Genomic DNA, 16,082 nt, shown 5'->3' with positions numbered 1-16,082 from the left:
ACCAGTCAGTAACAGCCCTACAGCAGGAAATTAAATAGCGGAAGTTAACATTCAGTTAAAACTGAGGCTGGATATGGCAGTGAGAGTTGGTAAAAAGCATTAATAGGTTATTGACATTGCAAAATTCTATGGAAAAGAAAACATACAATATAGGTCACAAGGCGTCTATGGTTAGAAAAGCAAAAATATTGGTCACTCCATTTCATTTAAAGGTAATTTTCTAGATTCAATAGAAACAATGTTTTCTAATTCTAAACTTTTGAAATAACATGCTGTCATCACCAGGGGTACGAGATAGAAATGTTATTTTCTTTTTGTCCATTGATCAAAGGTTGTGTGAAAATTTCCAAATCTTCTTTTAAATAGCTTATAAGCAAAAAAAAAAAAAAAAGTTGGAAAATTGAAATTGTGCAAAGAATGACAAATTGCATTTGAGAAATTAAAATGGATTCTCTCAACTGCAATTGTAGGTCTATACGATCATTATTTTAAAAGTGTTTAATCTATTTGATTTTTGAAAAGTTAGGTTTACGTTCACTGTGTTAAACTCAAAAACATGGCGACTGCATTGGACAATTGAAAATTGATATACTAACGTTTAGACACTGTCGCAAGGGGAATGCCACAGTGTGTCAACGTTCAGTAGTTTCTGTCGTCGTCGAACTTTGTTACCGTTCAGATTTGGTGGTATTCCACTCCTAATAAATATATATGTTCCCCATTCAGTTCATAAACTGCTATGGCAGACAAGAATGTATGAATCTCTGGCCAGAGAGGGGTGTGTGAAAGTGTGTGAAAGTGAGTGTGTGAAATATGGTGTTCAGAGACAAATAAATGATGTCAATCAAAGAAGCTGTATCTAAATCTATAAAGTGGGCACACAGGTTAAAATATGACCCACATGGTAAAATATGACACACATGGTCAAATATGACCCCACAGGTTAAAATATCCCCACAGATTAAAATATACCCAACAAAATAACGGCCATGGATGATTTTGGCTAACTATCCTGAGCTGGGTTTATTGTTATGGCAGAAATAAACAATGCCACACACGCTGCAGCGTATAACTTTGGAAAGGCAGAGAGCAAGCAAGCTTGCCCTGTCCACCCCATATTTAACTTTTTCCTTTTACAAGATGTCATGATGGATCTCATCGAACAGAACTGATTCTGTTCCAAATGTATAAAATATTGTCTTGTTACTGTTTAACATGAAATTTTACAGGTCTCATCAAAAAAGGACGACCGGCCAGACAAGCAGATGAGTCTGGCGACATGATACATGTGTGTCACTAACAAAAATACTTAAGGTCTCCATTCACAGGTTGTTCTTGTGGTTCACTCCACAAACAAGGTCCCATCTGGGGTGCGGTGACACCTCCGTCCAAGCATCTCGACTTAAAATACACCAACCTGCCCTCAACAACCCCACACACCAACGTCAACACAAACGCCGACACCAACGACAACGCACAGCGTCAAGTGGGGGATCAAGGATATGCTAGTAACGTTCCTCCCTTGCCAACAAGGGAAAGCCCATTGCAACGGTTCGCAAAGAGTCACCCTGGTGAAGATGGAACGTCCATGGGGCAACGAGATGATCAACACATCTGGAGGAAGATGTGGACCAACTGATGGTTTAAGCTAAACTAAGGTTCTTAGCATAATAATTAATTTTGTGTGATGTTTATTGATGTTTTATTTGGTTCAATCAAACTATATTGTAGGACTGAGAATTGATTTAGATCTCATGATTTGAACAATTACTGATGAATTTGAAAATATTTCAGGTACACGTAAATTGAGAAGAGGAAAATCTCTTAATTCTGTAGAGTATAGGGACTCTAAATAGGTACATTACTGTAAAGATAATAAATAATCTAGGGACTATTTTTGAAGAAACTTGAGGGTTTTTAGAACCCTAATTCAGATATCATAGATGAAAAAAAAAAAAGAGTAATAGTTTTTCTCTAATAAGAGAGGATAAGTTACTTTGCCGGAGAGATAATTGGGTAAACTTCTATAGCGATTAATTAATGACTACATTAAATATTTTTTAGGTGTTTCCATTTGTTAAAATAGCAAAAGAAAAACTTTCAAAAGGAGATTGATTTTGGGAAACATATTTAATTTCTGAATTATTATAAGTTAAAGAAGTTACCAGAGTGATTATTTAAATGTTCCTTTCATGTATTGTCTAATGTCTGTATCTGATATCTGAGAGGTGACTGCGGGTCTAGTCTATCTAGGAATACAGTAACAGTGCTTGCTTATTTAGCCCGGCTTCCAGAAATGAAACATGGACTCGTTTTGTTGAGAAAGGTCTTCAACGTGTAAAAAAAAAAAATAAAAAAAAAATAAAATAAATGATGTAGGGGGCACAAAGTTAAAACCTAGACCAAGAGAAATATGACACAAACATTTAAATTGAAATGAATCTAAACAGTTAAGACATTTCAGTGAAATAGAATATTTGCTCATAAAGCAAAATTCTAAAAAGCTTTCTCAATTCAGAATGAAGTTATGATCTGGATCAATCGATCCATTATGAACTATTCCGCATTGCCAACAAATAGAGGCAAGGACATGTTATGTCCATCAGTTAATTCTGAAAAATAGGATGGTAGGAAGATAAATAATTAATGATTAAATAGCATATCAGTAGCTAAGGCTATTCCCATGGCAAGAGCTGGATTAATTTTAAAGTAATGACATTGTTTGAAACAACACAATACAATTTGTGTTAAAGGATAAAAATAAAAAAAATTTAGAACTTTTTTGGTTAGATTTTATTACACAGATCCTTAAATAGATCTTACTAAGTAAAACAATCGCCTGCTTGAATTAAAAGCTAGCAAAATAAGGTTAAGAAAAATGGTTAATCAGCAATATCAGCCTGTTAAAGGCCTAATAGATCAATGTGATTCGAAAATCCAGAGAAAGATGATACTTGAACTTGACTCAAGGTCTACTAAAGTTATAAAGGCAATGTACTATGGTATGTTTAGTTTTTACTAAAGATAGAATGTTGGGAAGAAGATGAAGGAGATGAAGAAGATGAGAAGATGGTATGTGTATGTGGTAACATTGGGAAAAGGTGGTATTTTAATTACAACTTAGGATGCTGATTGAAGGAATATTTGACAGGTATTATAAAGTAAAAGATGGAACATGGTATGATTAGAGATATCAGGTGGTATTAAAGTCACTGACTTATAATGGGATGATTTGGTAAAGGTAAATTAGATTGCAGGTAAATCATGCAGGTATGGAAAATTGATTAGAAGAATTTAATTTAATATTTGGTCGTGTATGATTACGACCAGAGAGGGGAGCTGTCATAGAAATTTTAAACTCTATGTTAAACTAACCATGTTTCTAACATCTAACCTTATTTAACATCTAACATGGGAACATGATGTATTGTACGAAATCAATGGAAAACTTGTGATTTTGAGTATGTGTGTAAAAATAACATAGTTTTGGGAAATGAAACTAGACAGTCTGTTAGAATCTTGTGATTAACAGATGAAGTAATCACAAGATCAGAGTTTGCTTTACCTAGTAACAGAGGGGTTTGCATATGAAGAACCAATCAAATAGTGGGGAAATTATGTAATGCAGCCTGACATTTATGCCATAACTCTATACTATAAAAACTGTTGTATATGTATTTTTCGGTGGGATTCTCAATGGAATTTGTCTGAGATCCTCCGGCCTTGCTTCTTGGGAGAGATTCCCTGAGAACTGCTCGGGAAGATCTCCTGGCCGTGATTAAAGCATTTAAAGGACATTTGCAGGTCTGTTTGTCAATTTATTCCTGCGCAGGAAGCTAGTTTAGGGAAGCAAGTTAGTTAGAAACTCGGCTAGTTGTCGACTGAAGAGGCAAGAGCTAGAGTATAAAGGTATTGGGTGTCGATTAGTAGACGCCCCAGTTTAAGGTATTGGTGTCGAGTGAAGACGCCAGAGATATTAAGATCAGTTGGGTGTCGAGTGCAGACGCCCCAGATAGGTTTAGGTTTAGGGAAAAATCCACTACACTTCCTAGCAAAATATATTAATATCCTTAAAACAAGATACATTTACAAAATGAATGCAAGAAGCAAAATTGGGTAACGTTTTACTTGAAGGCTTGATGTATAATGCATTATAAAAGGTATTCATAACGTATGTTGTAATTCATTATTATGACAAGACGTAGGAAAATATTTTGATTTAGGTTTTAAGTATAAACCAAAAAAAAAAAAGATTCATGCTTAATACATTAAAAAAGCAATGAGGCACAAGAGTATTATTTTAAGCTATATATAGGAAAATATAAAAGAATATGTACTGTATGTAAATAAGATGATTAGATGTTACCTGACTGGCTTTCCCCTAGGTCCTCATCAACTCTTGCAAACATTCCTCTTGCAAACACTTCTTTTTCTACAAAGACAGACATCAGAAATATACATCAAATCCATACTTCAGCCATCATCACTACTATATCAGACTTGAGCACTCTTCATACCTGTGACACCTGAGCAGTTGCTCATGCATTTGTCTGTTGTTTCAAAGTTGTTCTCATTGCCATCACAGCCACCAAAGATGAAGTGATGACACTTTTTGTTGAGAGGGTCATAGTACCAGCGAGTAAAATGGGCTCGACATGGGCCCGTTTCAGGAGGATCTGTGCAGTGGGCTGTTCCATCACAATAGGAGAACAGGATTAGCAGAGAATGAAAGATTATTAAGAAATAAGCAATCCGTTTCAAACTGTTGGTGGGATAACAAAAATATAAAACTAACTGTTGATAAATGAAAACATCTAAGATCGATAATAATGAAAAAATAAAGGCATCGTCCACCCAAAATTCCACTATGCAATAGCTCTCATATCTCATCAGCCCTTCCACATCATCAAAATGCTGTCATGAGTTGTGATGTGAGAGAATTAATAGCTTTGAGCATTCTTGACATCAAACTTTTGCGCAATGCATGTAAACTAAAGGCACTACTTCATAAAATAGGCAAATGTGGAGAGGAAAATTTGGTCCATTAAATCAAATGGCTCCAAAAGCCTTGCTGTATGGACTATCTTTTTTATCTTGACTTTCGGTGTTTTTGCCTATATTGCAGCTTGACAGCTTTTTTTTAAATATATATATATATATATATATATATAGACAAGAATAGCCAGGAGATTCCACTAAATTTCTTCTTATGATTTTTATGATTTTTATAAAAGAAAAATCATAAAAGTTTCCAAATGACATGAGCGGGAGTTAGTATGGTGGTTTAAATTTTGGAGTGAATTTTTCATTAAAGGGGGGGTGAAATGCTCATTTTCACTCAATCTCCTGTTAATCTTGAGTACCTATAGAGTAGTATTGCATCCTTCATATCTCCAAAAAGTCTTTAGTTTTATTATATTTATAAAAGAAAGATAGGCTGTACCGAGTCTTTCCGGAAAAAAACGAGCGTCTGGAGGCGGGCCGTGTGGGCGAAGCCAGAGCCATAGAGAGAATCCGTCGATCTGGGCTTTGTTTATAAAACATTCATCGTCGAAATGCAGGGAACAAACTGTCTACACAACTCGTTTCTGCATCCACTGTTCCTAACGCTGGGTTCTTTGGTAAGCTTTCCCTCACATCCAAAAACACACTTTGGAGACACTATGCAGCGATGCCGATGATTTCCTGTTGAAGCGCGTTGATGTGCGCGGTCTCGCTCTCCTCTGGTCGACGTGTGCGCGGCCGCGCTTTTCCGGGAGAAATGCTCATATAAGGAGTTCCACTCTGGTCTACGTCATTAGATCCACGGTCGAAAAAAAAACAGCCGAAACTTGTACCAACCCGGAAGTAAGATTTTCGGCACAGAAATTATCCGTTATTCATCCAAAATATTTTTAAAAAACTTTGGCCATGTTAAGCATGAGAATCCATCTCTTTAACACTTTAAACAACTCTGAATACATGAAACACCATTGTACCCCCCCTTTAAAGTTGTAATAGGTGATCTGGGAAATGCTAACTTTAGCCTGCTAGCATTGAAGCATACGATCCCGCCTTTACTGCAAATCGCCGTCCAAAGCCTCGTCTCCTCCAAAACACATGAACACACACAGACCAGAAGAGAGACGACCAGAGACAACGTTATTGGATTACATCATGTGTCATTCAACGGTGAGAAAACTTTACAGTTCAGTGAGTAACACAGTACCACAATAACGCTTGACTGCCATTCTCGCTCTGTCAGCACAGTGTAGGTGACACACACTGATGACGTATGATGTCTGTGTGAACAGGCTGCACAGTGGTGTGAAAACACACACTGACTGTCAGGGAACACGTTATTTCCTTCGGAACAAATGCAATGATTGTACGAACACTTTATGGTCCTAAGTCTTCCACAGGCGATATATATTTATAAAAACACATTTAGACGCTTAACAGTGATTGCTATTAGGATATGAGGAGACTTTCAACCAGCACAACAAAATGTTTCTGTAGAGAATCACCTATTGCACCTTTAATGACCTAATAAGGCTGCCGGTGTGTAAAGGCTGTGACAAGCCGAAGTCAAAGAACTAGTGGAGAGGAAAGCCGACTGTGTCGTCATCTCAAGTCGGCTGAGTCTGTGCTTCAACACACCGCAAAGACTACAGGCAACTGACAACTAGCATGTACAGTGGTGTGAAAAAGTGTTTGACCCCTTGGTAAATATGATCAAATGTGGCTGTAAAAAATAAATCTGCATTTTTAATCCTTTTGATATTTTATTTAAAAAATGTGCAAAAATCTAACCTTTCATTGAAGTAAAATAATTGAAAGTGGGGGGGAAAAATCACATTATGAAATAAATGTTTTTCTCCAAAACACGTTGGGAAAAAATGTTTGCCCCCTTTTATTAAATACTTTTTGCAACCTCTTTTTTTCCAAGATAACAGCTCTGAGTTTTCTCCTATAATGCCTGATGAGTTTGGAGAACACCTGACAAAAGATCAGAGACCATTCCTCCATACAGAATCTCTCCATCCTGTTCTCCGTTATAAGACTTCTAGAACAGGCTGTCAGGTTTAAATTTTTTATCTGTTGGTATTTGATCGAATCCGTGATGCCATGTATCTGAACAAGATTTCCAGGACATCTGGGAGAAAATTAGGCCCACAGCATTAAAGATACAGCAGAGTATTTAATTTTACACATGGGGCATTTTTTTAACCCTGTGTGCACCAAACCCATCTTAAGTGTTTGCTGTCAAAAAAAGCTAATGTTTTTGTTTCATTTGACCATAGAACCCATCCCGTTTGAAGTTCCAGTAGTGTCAGTTACTTTTCAAATGTTCTATGGTCAGATGAAACAAAAACATTAGCTTTTTTGGCAGCAAACACTTAATATGGGTTTGGTGCACACAGGGATAAAAAAGTAGCCTGACTACGTCAGACTTCGTACTTCCGCTCAATTTCATTTCGCTTCTGTACTTAGTCTGAGACAGCTTCAGAGCTTTCTGTTTGCCACCGGTCTGGAAACAGCCGGGCCAATCAACGAACAGAGGGCGGGCTGAGAGCCGTGACGTACACGCTGATTGTACCGTGGATGCGTAGATTTACTTAACTTAACCTGCAAAAGTCGTTCACAGCCATGTTCACTCCGGTATTTCGCTCGATGGTTTTGTTTTCGCATCATACATGTGTTTACAGTGAAAGTTAAATGCGGCCGAGCATGCGCATAACACACGCCATAACCAAACGTTATGTGATTGGCTTACGGGTAACCAATGATTTTAAACTTCAGACAAGCGCCCCCTAGCAAGAGAGAAAACACTTCTCTGTTATGCCATTCCAGACTCTGTCTACGAAGCAAAGTGAAGTAGCAGAGTCTGGTATTACCAGGCTAATAAAAAAGTGCCTTTATAGGAATTATATAGAATTATAGGAGAAAACTCAGAGCTGTTATCTTGGAAAAAAAGAGGTTGCAAAAAGTATTTAATAAAAGGGGGCAAACATTTTTTCCCAACGTGTTTTGGAGAAAAACATTTATTTCATAATGTGATTTTCCCCCCACTTTCAATTATTTTACTTCAATGAAAGGTTAGATTTTTGCACATTTTTAAAATAAAATATCAAAGGGATTAAAAATGCAGATTTATTTTTTACAGCCATATTTGATCATATTTACCAAGGGGGCAAACACTTTTTCACACCACTGTATTGTATGTAATGGAATAACTGTTTATATCAGCTGGTATCAATAGTCTACATTCTTCATTCAAAAAGAGAAACCCAAACTAGGACAACACAATAAACAAAGCAGCACTTGCTTATCATTTTGAATATCAATCATGCTAAATCACCTTCTTCATCCCAGGCAGCTCATTTTATGGAAATATTTGCATATCGGAATGCTCAGGTAAAATGACGTAGAATTATAACAGCCTTCTGTCTGTGCCGTCTGCACAGCCAATCAGAGTTCTCTCTCTCACTGACACCGATTCAACAAGCTCAACTGGGCAAAACTAACCTGACAGACGCTCATTGATGGCCCACCATTGGCTTGGTGTGTCATGGCAATACAATTACAATTTCTCAGCACTACATAAAACTCACCTTTTTTATTCACCCCAATCTTAAGAAGTCGACTCAGGCTTTTATTCACTAAAAAGTAAAAGAAGTACATTTAGAAATGGAGTACATGTCATGAGGTGTGTGTGTGTGGTTATGGTGCCGAGTCTCACATTGCTCACAGTTGTTCTCATCAGAACCGTCGCTGCATTGCTGCAGTCCATCACACTCAAACTCTTTCTTCACACAGCAGCCGTTGGAGCATTTAAACTGCTCTTCTCCACATGAAGGAGAACAGTCTGTATCACACACAGACAAAAACACAGACTGAGACGAGCAACATACTCTGGGGGAAGTTTTTGGCAGAGGGGAGATCGAAAGCAAACATACCTTCCTTAGCCCCCATTCTCGTATCTCCACCAGGGATTTCTGCAGACAGACAACATTTGAGAAGGCATTACTTTCTGATGGGCCATGAGAGATTGAGTATTTAATGAAAGGAAATGTCTTAAAGGATTAAAGGAATACACATGATAATCTAATGATTTATGTGAGGACAAATCCTAATGTCACACCATACAATGGCATTCAAGAAAAAGGTGTCCTTTCAACATTGTTGCAGCAGTTTGTCTATTCCAGACAGAAGATGCCCCTGAACACAAAGCGAGATCCATACTGATATTTTGTGTGGATAAACTTGCCAGGCCTGCAGAAGTCATAGACCCGTACCCCAACAGGGCCATTTACCCAGCGTCAGTGCCTGACCTCACTGATGTGCTGGTGTAGAAATGGAGGCAAATCTCTGCATCCATGTCTCAGCTTGGAAAGACCAAAAGAGTGTACCAAGTTTGAAATTTTAAAAATGTGAAAAATGCTTTGAGCGCTGTTGAGCAGAATCATAAACACCTCTGATTGTCCATTGTACTCACGCGCTCATCAAATATGTCTGTGATTGGCTACACTGATCACTTACACAGATACAGATGGGAGTGTTTGAAAGCAGGCCCGGTCTGCCGATAGACGGCTGCTTGTGCTTTCAAAAGCTCCCACTCCCGTTTCTTAAAAAACTTGCACACACTTCCGTGTGCTCTGGAACTCTCCTGTGCGTTGATCATTGTGGCCAATCACAGACATATCCGATGAGCGCTTGAGCACATTGGCAAGTCAGAGGTGTTTATTATTCTGCTCAACAGCGCTCAAAGCATCACATTTTAAAAATTTCAGTACCGACTTGGTACTTTTGACAACACTAATTGCAACCCCAACATTTATCTGTGCACGCTGCACATTTTAAGGAGAACAGCTTGTTTTCTGTTGCTTTTGTAAGCTCTCGCTTTTGTAAGATGGTTCCCCGCTCCTTGGGAAAATTAACCATGGTTTTGTGATCGATTACGGTTTGTATTACCTTAGTTTTCTGCCAAATATCACAAATAAATGGTGGATAACATAATATATATAATCATGTATAAGAAAAAAAATCAAGCATGAAAACATAGTACACCCCCAAAACAAAATCAAGACTTAGTAAAAGGGCATAAGAGGACCCCTTTAAAATGTCCTATGTCCTTTAAAGAGAGGGCAGTTGTCATTATCATCCAATGTCCAGGTTTACCACAATAGTGTAGAAAAAAACTAAAAGAACTTTAGAGAAATTAACAATGTTAATCAGCTTCTACTGCTTGCTATTCTGAAGCAGCCCCTCTCCTCGTCATTAAACCAGAACTATTACACTTACGTAAATCTAGGACACGACACAGAATAAGTGATATGTGCCTGTAACTTTTTCAAGTTACATGACTGGAAGATTGGATTTATGTTGACTGATAGCTTATAGAATGGACTTAAGAAGGTTTAAATTTGTATTAGATTGTATTATAAGAATAGGTTTAAGATCTGCGGATCCTACCTCCTTACATAACATCACTTTGGAAATCTAAGGTGAAATTTTATAGGCATTTAGTGGGCAGTACTTATATCTCATAAGCCCAATACAATGCATGCCTGCCTTAGTTGGACTTGATGACTGCAGCCACCAACAACACTTTCTCAGTAAAGAATCCAGTTGTAGATACATCCAAGTCTCCTGGTCTTCACTTCTGAGACTTCCAACAAGAAATTAACAAACCTAACAACATTTCCCACATCACACAACACATCCATCCCGGATGGCGCCATTATTGCGGAGACGAGATGGAGCGCTAGCCCTAGATACCAACAATCTCCTCAGCATCTGGAATCACTCAACATATATCAACCAACTGGTAATTATACTTGAATGTGTATGCGATGTGAGTTTATTGTAGCGTGGGCGATGCGTACGTTGAGTTTGAATGAACAAGTGCTATGGTCTTGTGTGCACCCGGACCATAGCGGTAACAGAGGAGAGGCAAATTAAAATGTGTGTGTGTGTGTGTGTGTGTGTCCAGAGCCAACACCATCCAGTGGCCAGATCAGGTCTCCCCCAAAGTGATAGTTTAAAAATATTAGTATTTTTCTCACACACACAGCTATCGTTTTGCTTCATAAGACATTGATTCATCAACTGGGGTTCAGTTTCTTTTTGCATGGTTTTTGAGGTATCAGCTTTGAGGTACCCATCCACTTGGGTAGAGATGGATTATTTTTCTAAAAATCTCTTATATACATTTGGGACAGCATGAAAGCGAATAAATGATGAGAAAATGTTCATGTTGGGGTGATGAATCTCTTTAACTGTGCAAGACACAAGCATCAGTGAGGTAAGGCTTGGAGGTTGCCGCTCCTCTAATTCATCACAAAGGTGTTCTGGAAGGCTTCAGTTAAGGGGCCAGTCAAAGTGATGACTTCTCCAAAGTCACTAAACTATTTCTTTAAGAACCCACTTTGTGCACAGGGGCAATATCACTTTGGAACAGAAAAGGACCTGGAGCAAACAAAGTTGCAAGCATATAATACTCTAAAATGTCTGCATGGCCATATACTGTAGAGTAGCTGAACCAAAACCCACCCTCATTTTGCACTCATATTCTGTAATATTCTGTTAAGACCAAACGATTTTTTTTTTTTCATTTGTGAAAAAGCCGTCAGGGGTGGCTGGGTGGCTGGGCTTCCATACTGGGGGTGTATTACTGTTCTGCCGCTCTACTGTATTAATGCTGCCTCTCTTGTGTTGTAGCAACGACCCGCTAGCCCCACTGTGCCATTCCAGAGACTGGGTTTCTTCATCCGTGTTCTAGGGACTAGAACTCAATAGTGGGGGAGGATGTCACGGGGTGACTATGTTCAGTGGGGGAGGAACGCACACGCCAGGGAATGGGTTTCACTCGGGGAATGTTTTTAATGTAACACCCAGCAAAATGGCTGTTTCCTGTGTCTGGATGTAAACAGTGACAATCTAGCGATCTAATAGAAAAATCAGCTTCAGGTGTTCGGCGGGAAGAATCTATGCTGGCGATTGGCCCGCATGTGTGGCGGGAATGCTTTATATGTTAATTGTTGCCGACAGTTCAAGGAGAGCAGATGCGGGGGAGAACGGGGCAGAGGCGAGGGAGAGACCGGCGCCCCAGGGAGGGGCGCTCGGCCGATGAGTGCAGCAGACACGGGGAGAGACCGGCGCCCAGGAAGGGGCGCTCGGCCGACGATTTGATCGAGCGCGTTTGTAACGCGAAACCGACGGGGATCTGAAACGAAACCAGCATTCTGACGGAATTGGAATTCACGATCACTACGGCTGCCGCCGTCACGTGGACACGGCCCCGATTGTCGGGTTGAGAGGCGTGTGTGCCTGCTTCGTGGTTCAATGTGATGGGATGTGTGACTGCCTGTGACTCCCCTGACCTGTGCGGTATGGTGAGCTTTGCTCATATCCTGTTTTCTCTGCCGGTTGAAAAGGGATTCCCTCGGCCCGACTGCTGTACTGTTCTACTGTTCTGCTGCTCTACTGTTCTGCTGCTCTGCTGCCCTGCTGTTGTGCTGCTTTTCTTCTTTCAACACAGCAGCTAGCCAGCCCAGCTCAACTTCAGGGAGATGTTTGCTTGGACGCTGTTCGATTGCCTTGGTCACGGTGAGTTTGCTGTTTTGAGGTGTCCTGTTCTTGGGGTGTTTGCATTGGGAGGGTTGAAGTGTGTGCACGGGTGCTTTGGCGGTTTCGGGTTGTTTGGTCTGCATCTGCAGTTCCAGATGAACAGCCTCCTGTGGGTCCAGTGGGGAGCCTGCTGGGGCTGTGGGTCATGCGTGCCCTCCATTCTCTGTCTGGGTCCAGTGGGGAGCCTGCTGGAGCTGTGGGTCGTGCGTGCCCTCCATTCTCTGTCTGGGTCCAGTGGGGAGCCTGCTGGAGCTGTGGGTCGTGCGTGCCCTCCATTCTCTGTCTGGGTCCAGTGGGGAGCCTGCTGGGGCTGTGAGTCATGCGTACCCTCCATTCTCTGTCTGAGTCCAGTGAAGAGCCTGCTGGGGCTGTGAGTCATGCGTACCCTCCATTCTCTGTCTGAGTCCAGTGAAGGGCCTGCTGGGGCTGTGGGTCGTGCGTGCCCTCCATTCTCTGTCTGAGTCCAGTGAAGGGCCTGCTGGGGCTGTGGGTCGTGCGTGCCCTCCATTCTCTGTCTGGGTCCAGTGGGGAGCCTGCTGGGGCTGTGAGTCATGCGTACCCTCCATTCTCTGTCTGAGTCCAGTGAAGAGCCTGCTGGGGCTGTGAGTCATGCGTACCCTCCATTCTCTGTCTGAGTCCAGTGAAGGGCCTGCTGGAGCTGTGGGTCGTGCGTGCCCTCCATTCTCTGTCTGGGTCCAGTGGGGAGCCTGCTGGGGCTGTGAGTCATGCGTACCCTCCATTCTCTGTCTGAGTCCAGTGAAGAGCCTGCTGGGGCTGTGAGTCATGCGTACCCTCCATTCTCTGTCTGAGTCCAGTGAAGGGCCTGCTGGGGTGTGGCTCAGACATTCTCTGTCTGGCCCCCCCCCCACCCCACCCCACCCCCACCCCCACCCCCACCCCCACTGCCTGTGACATAAATAACCAAGTGAAGATTCTTCAAATTTCTCTTTAGGTGTTTCCATGGGAGATAAAAAACAGCATACTGCTTTTAAGCACAAATAAATAAGGACAGTTTTCATATTTAGGTATTCCTATAAACCAATAGTGCAACACTGCCACAATACAATGAGATGCGCATTACCTTTGATGTTTTTACAGGCATTTAAACACTCCTCTTCGGAGAGATAGTTGTTGTTATTTGCCTTACACCCTCCAAAGACGAACTGTTCACACTTGCTGGATGCACCGTTGTAATGCCAACGAGGGAAAGCACCTTTGCAGGGTCCCACCTTTTTAGGGGTCAAACAGTTACCTAGTGGTAAATGGAATAGAACAGAGTCATGACATAAGAAAAGCAGAAACAAACTAGATTTGTAATTTTCCTGAATAGCTGTTGGTGGCCACTGGCCCAATTCAAAACCCTCTATGGACAGTTTCTTTTACGTTCATGTGCGGCATTTTATTTTGTGAATCAATGTTTAAATTAATTTCGTTTACACCTCCTTATTTCCCACATTATGAACAGTGTAACAGACTCGTTTACACCTTTCATTAACAAATCTCTTTGGGGATAGTACTTTAAGCTGGATTTATTTGACAGCTTTTATACCTTCAGTTGTGGAAACTGAACATTTTTCCTCATTTTAAAACAAACTGAGGCATATTTAAAAATGCTTTCTGTAATTTTTTGAATTTTGTTCTTTACAAACCCATCAGTTAAGGATTTTAATAAAGATTAGAAATTAATAAATGTTGAAAAAAGTTCAAAACCAAACTGAAAGAAATGAGAATCCAAAAGTAATCAATGAAATATGATAAATAAAAACATTGTTGATTAACTTGGTTGAGCAGATCACAGCATCAAAGTGTGTTGTCTTTATCATAGAGCAAGAAAAGATCCCCAAAATCTTCAACAGCACTTAAATGACCTTGTAGAGTAATACAGTATAAAATGATTCACAGGGTACATCACATGTAATTACATTGCAAATGCATTTTCGTTATCTGCATTCAGCTTTTACATTTACATCTTCCATAAATGTGGCCATAATCTTACATCTGCAGCAGCTCTTCAATAAAATATCCTGCGGGTTTGACATCATGCTATATAGTAAAAAGACAAGAACTAAAGACGTTTTATCTTATTGACATCCAGCCTGCAACACTGATGCCATATTTGTTTTGAGAACTACAACAGACATGAAGAAAAACAAATTCCAATCTGTTCCTCACACAAAGACTTTAAAAGTTGTATTGGCCTACTGTGTGTGCATAATTAGGCGAAATTCTGATATTTTTCCTACCATTTTCCCAACTACAAACTTTAAACTTCTCCAAAAATTACTCTTAAGATTGTATATAATCATTCAATATGTAATTATTCATGAGGGAAGGTGTGGCTTAAAGTGAAAACCACTTTATATTTAGATTTGCACAATTATTAGACAGGTAAAGAGAATGTAATTGACACTGAAAAGTCCAGAATTATGAAACGCCCAAGAGAAGAATGCAACACTTAATTTCAAAATTGAGCCATGATCATTGACAACGAAACTCTCATTAGGTAAAAAAAATGAAAAATAAAAATAACATTATAAACAATTTCAATAGCACATTAAGTTTAATTTATTGACATAGAACTCATGCTTAATGTGATAGTTTCATCCTTGCATCTTCTATAATACCATAAATTGTTAGTCTTGAGAGTATTTACATCAGTGAATAAATACATAGATCCTCATTTCATATTAGTATGATCTAATGGACGGGTGGTAGAATTTTTGTTAAGCGTGCCAGAGGTTCTGGAATCGAATTCGCCTTCAAATAGTTCAGATATTTTTCTCATTAAAACCAAAGTTGTTCAGAGATTGTATATCAAGAGCAAGGACACAGGGTGTGCATTTTGTTTTATGATTTCACCGGAACCGGGAGCACGTTGGTGTATGCGTTTCGAAACTGATGACGTTCACATCTCATATCTTCAACCTGCTAAAATGTTATATGTTCCTTCCAAATGTGCATTCTGAATAATTAGGGCCCAAGCCCTGAAAGGGCGAAGGCCCTATTGTTTTCATTAGGATTATTAGGGCCCAAGCCCTGAAAGGGCGAAGGCCCTATTGTTTCCGGAAGGATTATTTATTATTATTAGGGCCCAAGCCCTGAAAGGGCGAAGGCCCTATTGTTTTCGTTAGGATTATTATTAGGGCCCAAGCCCTGAAAGGGCGAAGGCCCTATTGTTTTCGTTAGGATTATTTGTTATTATTATTAGGGCCCAAGCCCTGGAAGGGTGAAGGCCCTATTGTTTTCGTTAGGATTATTATTAGGGCCCAAGCCCTGAAAGGGCGAAGGCCCTATTGTTTTCGTTAGGATTAATATTATTATTAGGGCCCAAGCCCTGAAAGGGCGAAGGCCCTATTGTTTTCGGTAGGATTATTTGTTATTTTTAGGGCCCAAGCCCTGAAAGGGCGAAGGCCCTATTGTTTTCGTAAGGATTATTAGGGCCCAAGCCCTGAAACGGGGTCCGAAAACTT

The 16,082-nt window shown here is 40.0% G+C and overlaps 1 protein-coding gene across 2 annotated transcripts in view; it reads right to left on the bottom strand.

Annotated features, from left to right (window-relative positions):
* spint1b (serine peptidase inhibitor, Kunitz type 1 b) overlaps positions 1-16,082 on the bottom strand; it is a 65,455-nt gene that overhangs the window by 6,305 nt on the left and 43,068 nt on the right. For both annotated transcript variants that reach the window (XM_079898974.1, XM_079898973.1), the window contains 6 exons: positions 13,694-13,864; positions 8,940-8,978; positions 8,723-8,848; positions 8,595-8,642; positions 4,518-4,688; positions 4,367-4,432 (listed from right to left, as the gene is read on the bottom strand). In XM_079898974.1, coding sequence (XP_079755100.1) covers positions 4,367-4,432; positions 4,518-4,688; positions 8,595-8,642; positions 8,723-8,848; positions 8,940-8,978; positions 13,694-13,864 — 621 coding nt within the window. The remainder of the gene's footprint in view (positions 1-4,366; positions 4,433-4,517; positions 4,689-8,594; positions 8,643-8,722; positions 8,849-8,939; positions 8,979-13,693; positions 13,865-16,082) is intronic.

Source organism: Squalius cephalus (genome assembly GCF_949319135.1).
Source record: "Squalius cephalus genome assembly, contig: scaffold_37, whole genome shotgun sequence".
NCBI classification, from domain to species: Eukaryota; Metazoa; Chordata; class Actinopteri; order Cypriniformes; family Leuciscidae; genus Squalius; species Squalius cephalus.
The sequence above is the reverse complement of the archived record's forward strand: the minus strand, read 5'-3'. Positions and strand labels throughout refer to the sequence as shown.